The 10,719-nt window shown below is 34.6% G+C and overlaps 2 protein-coding genes across 3 annotated transcripts in view; one reads left to right on the top strand and one right to left on the bottom strand.

Annotated features, from left to right (window-relative positions):
• On the top strand, positions 7,122 to 9,319 carry LOC107639145 (B3 domain-containing protein Os06g0112300-like). 2 transcript variants are annotated; one of them, XM_021121074.1, is made up of 4 exons: positions 7,122 to 7,240; positions 7,330 to 7,365; positions 7,556 to 7,728; positions 8,461 to 9,319. In XM_021121074.1, exons 2-4 carry the CDS (start codon positions 7,344 to 7,346, stop codon positions 8,836 to 8,838), a joined length of 573 nt encoding a protein of 190 aa, XP_020976733.1. In that variant the 5' UTR covers positions 7,122 to 7,240; positions 7,330 to 7,343; the 3' UTR covers positions 8,839 to 9,319. The 2 variants fall into 2 exon arrangements, with proteins under 2 accessions (XP_020976733.1, XP_016198064.1); XM_016342578.2 differs by having other exon boundaries at positions 7,132 to 7,365.
• Positions 9,226 to 10,719, bottom strand: part of LOC107639146 (DNA-damage-repair/toleration protein DRT111, chloroplastic) — a gene marked incomplete in the record, with an annotated part of 1,806 nt that continues 312 nt past the window's right edge. The window contains 2 exon segments of the mRNA XM_016342579.2: positions 9,226 to 9,976; positions 10,295 to 10,719. Of these exon segments, the coding sequence (XP_016198065.2) occupies positions 9,648 to 9,976; positions 10,295 to 10,719 (754 nt within the window).

Genomic DNA, 10,719 nt, shown 5'->3' with positions numbered 1-10,719 from the left:
AGTAAGTAATTGATGCATAAATTCACTTCCGGGGCCCACTTGGTGTGTTCTTGGGCTGGGCTTTGAGTGTTACACGTGTAGAGGTCTTTCTTGGAGTTGAACGCCAACTTTTATGCCAGTTTGGGCGTTCAACTCTGGTTTTGGCTCCTTTTCTGGCGCTGGACGCCAGATTTGGGCAGAGAGCTGGCGTTGAACGCCAGTTTATGTCGTCTATTCTTGGCCAAAATATAGACTATTATATATTACTGGAAAGCCCTGGATGTCTACTTTACAACGCATTTGGAAGCGCGCCATTTCGAGTTCTGTAGCTCCAGAAAATCCACTTTGAGTGCAGGGAGGTCAGAATCCAACAGCATCAGCAGTCCTTCTTCAACCTCTGAATCTGATTTTTGCTCAAGTCCCTCAATTTTAGCCAGAAAATACCTGAAATCACAAAAAAACATACAAACTCATAGTAAAGTCCAAAATGTGAATTTAACATAAAAACTAATGAAAACATCCCTAAAAGTAACTAGATCCTACTAAAAACATACTAAAAACAATGTCAAAAAGCGTATAAATTATCTGCTCATCACCATGCGAAATGGAAGAAAACGGTATACTATTATATATCATTGGAAAGCTCTGGAAGTTAGCTTTCCAATGCCACTAGAATCACATCAATTGAATCTCTGTAACTCAACTTATATCTGTTTGAGTGCAAGAAGGTCGAGGTTGACAGCATCATTCGCTTTCTTCCTTTTCTGCTACAAAACTCTGTCAAATCCATCCGAATGCTATCTGAAATAAACATAAATTGCAAACAACTCAAAGTAGCGTTTAATAGTGGCTAAAGGTAATTAAATCTTGATTAAACTCAACAATTTGAATGCAAATTCACTAGGAAAAGATAGAGAAGATGCTCACGCATCATGTAGTTAGTTGCTTGCATTTAGATACTACTTGGTTGAAGTGATAAATTCTTGTCCAAGAAACTGTTTTAGGGTATCTAACTAGTTTGAATTAAAATTTTGTTGAACTTGCCTGAAAAAATTTAATTTGGAACATGGTTTTAGAGCTCAAACACACAAGCCTTGTGAGTTTTTTTTTTAACCTATTTGATTGGTTGCATCTATCAACTAATGATTTTTTGGTGTGTGTTGTTCTCTCTAAAATTGTGATCTTTGTCTTGCTTGATTCTATATTTTCACTGGTTGATGTATGCATGCACTTATATGATTGAGGCCTTTATTTTACTATAACTCATATACCCATATGGCCTTACCCTTTCATTACCCTTTGCAACCCAATATTGAGCCTATTTGATCCCATTTATTCATTATTTTAGCACATCATTAACTCTAAGTAAAAATAATAAATGTCCCTAATTTGAATCCTTGGTTAGCTTAGACTAATGAGAATGCACATAAATTAAGTATGGGTAATTTGGGATTGGGGAATACTTGATTTGGGAAATGGGTATTTTATAGTCTTATATGAAAAGATGAAAATAGTTTGGGCACTTGTTCATGCATCCAGCACATTAATCATATGCATTAACTCATTTCAAAAAACAAAAAAAAAAAGAAGAAGAGAAAAAGAAAAGAAAAAGAGAAAGCAATAAAAAAGGGACACAATGCCCCAAGGTAAATAATTGAATTAATGCATATAATTTGTACCCAAAAGATATCAAGGTGCATGAATTTATGGAAAAATAATCAACGGGTGGTTAGAATTTGCATTGTAATGACATGGAATGTCTTAGGTTAGGTGGAAATTTTAGGTTAATCAAGGATTCGAATTTTAGTCCACTTAACCAAATACATTCCTACCTTGACCCTAACCCCCACTACAACCCTTGAAAAGACCTCTTGATATGTGTATTTGTGCATTAAATTTTTGTTCGTTGGTAGAAGAAGAGCAAGCCTTAGAAAGAAAGATTAGTAGAGAACCGAGAGAATCGACCCTCAAACACTAGAGTGATTAAAGTGTATACACTTCCAGTGAGGGTTCGATGCTCGATTCTTTGTTCCCAGCTCTTATGAGCTTTCTTCTTGCAAGCCTACTTGTACTTCATTTTGAGATTTAAATTAGTGGAATTCAGTTTATATGTGTTCTTGGAGAATTTGTTTACTTTTAACTAAATAGGTAGAAGCATTTAGCATGTAGTTGCATCCTTATAGATAAATTGCATTGCATAAGTCTCACCATTTTTCTTTCACTCTTTTTGGCTCACATGAACTTAGCATGAGGACATGCTAATGTTTAAGTGTGGGGAGATTTGATACACCACTATTTTATGATATATTTTGGACTGAATTGAGTGGATTTTGTCAACTACTCTCACACTTATTCATGTAAATTGCATGTTTTTAAGTTTCCTTCCCAATTTTATGCTATGATTGAAAACATGCTTCCCAGGCCTTTAAATCGCTAATTTTAATCCTTTGTTATTACTATTTAATGCCGTGATATAATTGAAAACATGCTTCCTAGGCCTTTAAATCACTAATTTTTAATCTTCTGTTATTATCATTCGATACCGTGATATGTGCATTAAGTGATTACAGGATTTATAGAGTAGGAATGGCATAGAGGATGAAGAGGAAGCATGCTAAAGTGGAAGAAACACAAGAATTTGAAGATTAGAGAAGCTGGAGGCGACGCGCGCACATGGCTGACGCGTACGCGTGATCAAGCCATTTTTCACTGACGCGTATGCATGACTGATGCGTACGCGTGACCAGGAGCATCGACCATTGTCGTGTACGCGTGACTTATGTGTACGCGTGACCTTGTGCAAAGCCCACCGACACATATGCGTGGATGATGCGTACGCGTGGCTGACACGTAAGCATGACGAGCGTCACGTGCTACAATTAACAGAACTCGCTGGGGGCAATTTCTGGGCTTATTTGGACCCAGTTTCAAGTTTGAAAATGCAGACTAGAGGCTGGGATGGAGCTGAGACTGGACACTTTCACACTTTAGCTTAATTTTTTATTAATTTTGACTTCTAGTGAGAGAAACTCCCACTTCTCTCTAGGATTTTTGGTTTTTCTTAGTTTACTTGCAATTTGATCGGGGAGAAGCTGTGTTCACCTTCATTTGGAGTCATTTTCCTTATAGTTTTTCTTCTCTAATCCCTTTATTCCTCTTTTCCATTTTTTCATTTGATTATTTTGAATCCATGTTTGGATCTTATTACCTTTGAATTTTATTAATGCATTGAGTTGTTTTTATATCTATTATTATTTTTTATTTTGTTATGATTGATTATTGTTAGTGGTAATTTGGATTGAATTATTTTGTCATATTTATCATATTTTATTTTCGCCCACCAAGTGTTTGAGGAAATGTCATCCAATATAATGGAGTAGATTTCCTTGCTTGGTTGGGGGTTGATAATTGGAGTCACTTGAATTATTATACCCAAGTATTAATCTGTAATTGGAAATTGCCAATTAGCTTGAGACTCACCAACTCTAGTTCTTCCCTACGAAGTAACTAGGACTTGTGAGTTAAGGCTAATTGTTTCACTTGACTTTTCTCCACTTGTTTGAGGATAACTAAGTGAGAGCAATGAGCTTTTACCATCACACTTGGGAAAGACAATAAGGATAGAATTTCCAATTCTCACCCCTAACCAAGGCTTTTTATATTGATTATTTTACAACTCTTGCTAATTATTCATTGCTTTAATTTCTAGTTATTTATTTCTCTTGTTCTCAACCTTAAAAATTTCTAGGAAAATCACAACCAATAATTTGCATTTTGTGTCAACTTCTAGGGAAACGACTCGGAATTTTACTCCCGGTTATTTATTTCATTTGTGACACATTTTAAATTCGATAGCGAAAATCTTGTCGGTCAAGACTGTACTTGCAACGATGATTTGGAAAAAATACTTTTGATAATTCTTGACCGGCATTTATCTGTTTATCATGGATCAATCGTTTTCATGTGCTACAGAGTGGTGTGATAAATAACTCATGTTGTTGATGGCTATGCCAGAGATGACATAGGAGTTGTTTTGTCTTTTATGGTTCTTATCTGTCTTTTCTTGCTCCACGTGACTGTTGAGCTCTTTCAAATTTTTTTTTGAATTGAATGGAATCTAATGCAATTGAATAAAGTGATAATCAATAATTTCATTCTACTTTGCTAAAACTAGTGTTGTTTATGAATTTAAATTTAGATAGAATGCAGGAGTTTCTGAATTTATAGAATGCACAATTTTCGGTTTATTTGTTATTACATAATGGTATTGTTATGATAATATTTCGGTTTATTCTTCAACAATTACTTCTTTTGCAGTTGAACCTTTTAGATGGTGGATCAATGATTCAGTCAAGCTCCAGCCTTTATCATGCACAAGATATGAATTATCCTGGAGAGGATATGATGCACTATGATAGAAATTTCAGTGTTTAGTAAAATAAATTTTGGTTCATTTATGTTTTACTCATATAATATTTTTCCCTTTGATGAAAATGAGGGTTAATTTCTGATTTATGTTATGTTTTATTGAATAGTCACTTTTTGGTTTTTCAAATTAGCTTCTGCAATTGTGTTGTATCTGTTTATTAGAGAATATTTCGATTCATTTGTGACTAAATTTCGATTCATTTGTGTTTTTGCCACTGTTGAGGTTTGATAAATATATTCAATATATTCAGTGTGAACCTAAATTCATTCAAATTAATGTAATCTCAATACAACCGAGACATTTCCAACAAATAAATGAAAAGGAATTTAAAAAAATATTTTAAATATATATATATATATATATATTAAAATTTATAATTCCTTACAAAATAGTGTTCAAGAATGTTAATAGAAATTCATTATAATTTAGAAGATTGAATCTATTTACTTTCTATATCCCCAGATGAGAATCTACAAAAAGGACTTGAGAAGGCAGCGGATGACTTTGTCACTCAATTTATTTATCTTGTCCAAGAGAATGGTTGGACCATATTCATACCTGAAAGCATCAACTTGTTCCTATAATTGAAAGAAATTTATTCATATGAATCGAAATAAACTAAAAATTAACCGAAATGAATCGAAATTACTTAAGGAATAAAAAAATTGGTGAATACTTAGCAACAGCATGAATTGAACCTCAATTAATTCACAAATAAACCGAAATTAATTCAAATTTAAACAAGCAGTAAAAAAGACTCAATTATTAACAAAAAGACATTGAATATATACAACGGATAAAAATTGGAGCTATAACTAACTAAACAAGCACACTTGAACAAGTTTAGCAAAGTCAAGCCAAACGAAACCAAATGAACCTTAATTAAACTAAGAAATGAACCGAAATTACTTAAGGAATAAAAAATTTGGTCAATACTTAACAGCAGCATCAAGTGAACCTCAGTTAATTCACAAATAAATCAAAATTAGTTCAGATTTAAACAAGCAATCGAAAAGACACAATCATCAATAAAAATACATCGAATTCATTTCTGGATCCAGATGAACCTCAATTAAACTAAAAAATGAATCGAAATTAGTTAAGGAATAAAAAATTTGGTCAATACTATCATCAGCATCAAGTGAACCTCAATTAAGACACAAATGAACGAAAATTAGTTCAGATTTGAACAAGCAGTCAAAAAGACTCAATTATCAACAAAAACACGTCGAATTTATTTCTGGATCCAAATGAAACTCAATTAAACTAAGAGATGAACCGAAATAACTTAAAGAATAAAAATTTTGGTCAATACTTATAAGCAACATCAAGTGAACCTCAATTAACACACAAATGAACCAAAATTAGTTCAAATTTGAACAAGCAGTAAAAAAGACTCAATCATCAATAAAAACACCTCGAATTCATTTATGGATCCAAATGAACCCTCAATTAAACTAAAAAATGAACCAAAATTACTTAAAGAATAAAAAATTTGGTCAATACTTATCAGCAGCATCAAGTGAACCTCAATTAACACACAAATGAACCGAAATTAGTTCAGATTTGAACAAGTAGTCAAAAAGACTCAATCATCAATAAAAACACGTCTAATTCATTTCTGGATCCAAATGAATCTCAATTAAACTAAGAAATGAACCGAAATTATTTATCAGAACCAATAAATTAACAACACAGTTTCATTAGATGCCCTAGTTACAGAGAAAAACAAGAAAAAATTGAATTAGAGAAACTCGATCTACTAAATGAATGGACTCGATCCACTAAACCCTAAATCAAACTAATAGAAATGTGAAAAATACAAGAAATGCGAAGGAAAAAACTGAACATAATGAACAAGTAGTTTTGTCAGTACGTTGAGGAATCTTTTTTTTTTTGTTGATGATCTCAAACGCACCACCGGATTTTGCAGTAGTTTTCGTAGAGAATTTGAAAGATTTTGAGAGAGATTTTAAATTATTTTGTTACAGTTTTGAGTAGGAGATATGAATGGTTTTTCATATTAGAGCGCGAAGAGACAAGTAACGTTTTCTAGGATTTCGAGCACGTATACACGCTCTTTTAATGAGTGGTTTTTATTGGTATTGGACCTGCTTGGTTGGACTTGGATGGCAATAAGCCTTGGATGTGTAGCAGATCTGTTTAATTATAACATCAATTTTATAGAATTTTCCTAGTCAATTAGTCTTGTCTATAGTTGTAAGAACTGAACTGGTGATCGAACCGGTCAGACTATTAGTTCATTAGTTTATTGGTTCAACCGATAAGTTACTAGTTGAATCGATAGAACTGGTCCTACGTAAATAAAAAAAATATAAAATAGTGAAAAGTCTAAAAAATAATTATGAATAATAAAAAATATTTTTAATTTAAATATAGATGAATATAAAATTAAAATAATATTAACAAAATTATTGTATGTTTTTACTATATAATTAATAATTAGCATATAAAGTAACAAAGAATAATATCTTCATTTTTATTATTGTATTTTCTTCAACACTGTTTTTGTCCCATAAAAAAAAGTAAGAAGGATAGTGTTACTTTCAAGTCTTATCTCTTTTTCTTCTTTAATTTCCTTACTCAACCAAACAATAAAAAATAATCATTTTTCTTCTCCTTTTTTTTTCTTAGTAAAAAAGATGGTATTACTTTCAAATCTTATCTCTTTTCTTTCTTCTTTAATTTCCTTCCTCAACCAAACAATAAAAAATAATCATTTTCCTTTTCCTTTTCTTTTCTTTCTTTTTCTCTTCAAACAAACATATCATCATTGTCTCTTATTTTAGTATTTTACACCATCTCCTCCAGGTGCGCGATACTTAACCTCGAATCTTGTTTGGCATGTAGATCCTTCTCCTGCACCTGTTATTTTTAATTTTCACATTTTTCTTGTCTAGATTTGCAGCACAAAATGAGTACGTCAAACTCAAAAGGTAAAACTTTTAGGGCTAGTCACTTAGGTTGACATAAAACAAGACCATTTTTTTTACAAATGTTACCTTTAACTATAAATATTCTTAAGTTTAACTCCTAATAATATATGAGAATGGGGATGTCCTGGTGGCCCAGTACAATTAATTTTCTTTTTTCCAAAACTAACTTCATCTAATTCAAATTTTGCAGTGAACTTCATTGCAAGTAGTTCTGGAGTTGTAATAGAAAACATAGCCCCGTTGAAAACCGTGCCCGGTCCTACAACAAATTTGCCGGGGGATGATGACATTCAACCACTTTCAGGATGCCCATTCTATCATGTGATTATTTCAAAATCACATATTTATCCTTGCTTTAGCATGGTAATCCCATACTTTTTATTACACACAAATATGTTATTATTGCATTTGCCTCTCTAATATAAAGACATCTTATTGAGATGTCAAATGGCCATAATTAGGTATAGTAATATAAATGTACGTCTTAGACAAACTCAACTCACATTCTCACCACGATTGTGAGTTCAATGATGGTGAGGACGTGAGTCATGTTGGCGTTATGCAACGCGAAAATCTTAAAACTATTTGTCTGGATTTGGAGTGGATAAATATGACAAAGGTTTTGTGTATTTATTTTGTTTCGTATACCAAGCCGACATACACTTCTGTGGCATATCATTAGATAGAGTGTGAGATTCACATAAAAGGAATCACACACCCCAATCAGCAACAGAGAGATGTATGTTGGCTTAATGTACAAACAAGGCCAAAATAAGTGCAAATATTCAAATAAAAAGATGCACAACTTTACACATAGAAAGGCATAAGGTAACAAAATTCAACATTAGACCAAATTTCACACATGTATTTTGGTGAAACATAGATGACCAGTGTTTTAAAGTTACATTTCTTTGTGTCCTATTCTGGAAATTTGCTTCTTTACTCTGCCTTCAGAAGCGTTGAGCTCAGACAAGACAACGTAATGTTTATGTTGGAGATCAATATTGATAATATTCTTTCACACTGTTAGAAACAAAACTGTTTTTCTGAAATGCTGGGGTAGAATCATTTACATCTTGTATTGTTGGTATGTAGCCGGTTTCAAACGAATTAACACTTCCTTCAGCTGAAGTCCCAGCTATTCTCAAGTATGGAAGCAAGAGCTGGGACATGCAGTATTGCGGACTCGGCAAAAGTTACAAGAAGTTCTTTAACCACAGAGGCTGGAAAAAATTTGCTGTTGATAATCATTTGGAGGTTGGGGACGCTTGCGTCTTTGAACTCAAGGAGTCGAGTGAAGAGAAACTTGTCTTCCAAGTTCAAATTCTTAGAGGTGACCTCCCTGAAACTTTTCTTAAAAGGAAAGAAAAAGAGAAGGAAAAGAAAAAGGCCAGGGCCAAGATTGCAGAAAAGCCAGGAGGTAAAAGTGCAGAAAACCGCAACAGTGCAGAAATGCCAATTCTCATTGACTAGTATAGAATTACAATGCATTTCATTTACTTTTCAATGTGTTATTAGCATTCAGTTTGGTGTATGAAGTAGAATGAGTACAAGACACCACTATCTGTAACTACTAGAAGTTAGCCTTCTAGGCGTGGAAACCTCATTTCTGAGATGGTTCAGAGGTGAAATCGGGTCATAGATTTCTGCAACTTGTTCGGAGTTTATGTGCTATGATTCTCCATATCAATTCTCTAGCTAAATGAATGCAGGAGATTTGGAATTTGTATACAGTTTTTCTTGATTTACTCTTTGGGTTGGATAATCTTTTGGAGTGTGATCGTTCTTATATTTTATTGAAAATGACCAAATACAAAATATTCAACCATGCGGATTGCAAGAATCGTGCAATGCAGACAATGAATACAAAGTTGAATCTCAAAAAGGAAATGAAACAATCCTAATTTTTTCGAATTTTGTTTCTATTCTCACTAACAGCGATTAATCTATCATGGTATCAGAGTATAGAATCTGACACCGTAATAACTAATCATTAGGATCTCAATTTCAAAATTCGACCATCACATAAAGGAACTTCCAATGTACAATGAAAATCGTTAGAACTAGCTAGCTAACAGTGAAGTTTGTTCTTTTTTCATCACAATAATTCTTTGAGCAGCAACCCTTTGTCATCCTTACAACACACTTCGACCATGATTGAATCCGAAGTACAACACAATGCTAAATTATCTTATAATGTAATGAAACACTGAACCTTCAATTTCAAGATTTCAGAGCAATCACCAGGGTCAACTGTATGGAAATCAACGAGTCTTTTCCTGTCAGGAAAAACCAGGAATTTCTCCTGGCATTGGAGCTAACTCATTCTTGCCGAACTTCTCCTCGTCATAAAATGAGGCCTGCACCACTCTACCTCCAAAGTACCGACCATTAAGGTCAATTAAAGCTTTGGTTGTTTCCTCTGATCTCTCAAATTGCACGAAAATTCTTACTGCTTCATCAGTAGGGAAATTTGGCTCTGTTATCTCGAATATCAAAACCCGAGTTACAGTTCCATACTTGGCACATTCTGATCCTACCTCCTCTTCTAGTTCATCATCTACCTCACCAGGACCCACCTTCAACAAGAAAGCATAAACATGACACAGTACTTAGAAAGAATGCTTCATAAACAAGATATTCAACTTTAGCAGGAGAAAATGGAAAGAGCTTAATCAAGGCACATCAAACTAACTAATCAGAAAATTATGCATGCTAATATACAATAATCACTTAATCAGTGGCTTCCCTAATGATACAACACTCAAAAGTATGCTTTGTTTGTTATGATGCCAACACACACCTTTCCTTCTTAACTCGGCCATAATTGTGATGTAGTTGTGTATGTAATGCAGATAGTTTCATAATTTGCAAATTACAATTATTTTAATTTTTTGGGGAGAGAGAGAGAGAGAAGAGGGGGGGGGGGGGGNNNTCTCCGACTTCCCAATGCTAAAACCATCCAAATTCCCTGGTGGCGACGGGGATCGCGGAACAGCGCCGCCACCACCACCGCTGCCACCTCCACTACTCATGGCAGCACGCCTCCTCCACGCTTCCTCGCCGGAAATATTCAACCTGGAATCGCCGTAATCCCGCTCCCGCTCCCTCTCTCTTTCTCTCTCCTCCCTCTCTCTCCTCTCTCTCTCCTCCTCCTCCTGGCGCCGCCGCTCCAGCTCACGCATCATCTCCGCCTCCCTCGCCTTTCGCTTCCGCTCGCGGCGATACTCCTCGTAGTCGTTGGGCCTGGCGGGGTCGTACTCCTCTATCACCGTCGACTGGACGCCGACGAGTGCAGGCTGGTGGTGTGCTGGGTCGTCGGGGAGAACCGGCGGCGGTGGAAGTGCCGGAGCA

The sequence above is a fragment of the Arachis ipaensis genome, chromosome B04 (assembly GCF_000816755.2).
Source record: "Arachis ipaensis cultivar K30076 chromosome B04, Araip1.1, whole genome shotgun sequence".
NCBI lineage: Eukaryota > Viridiplantae > Streptophyta > Magnoliopsida > Fabales > Fabaceae > Arachis > Arachis ipaensis.
Note: the sequence above shows the minus strand (reverse complement) of the source record. Positions and strands in the feature narration are given on the sequence as shown.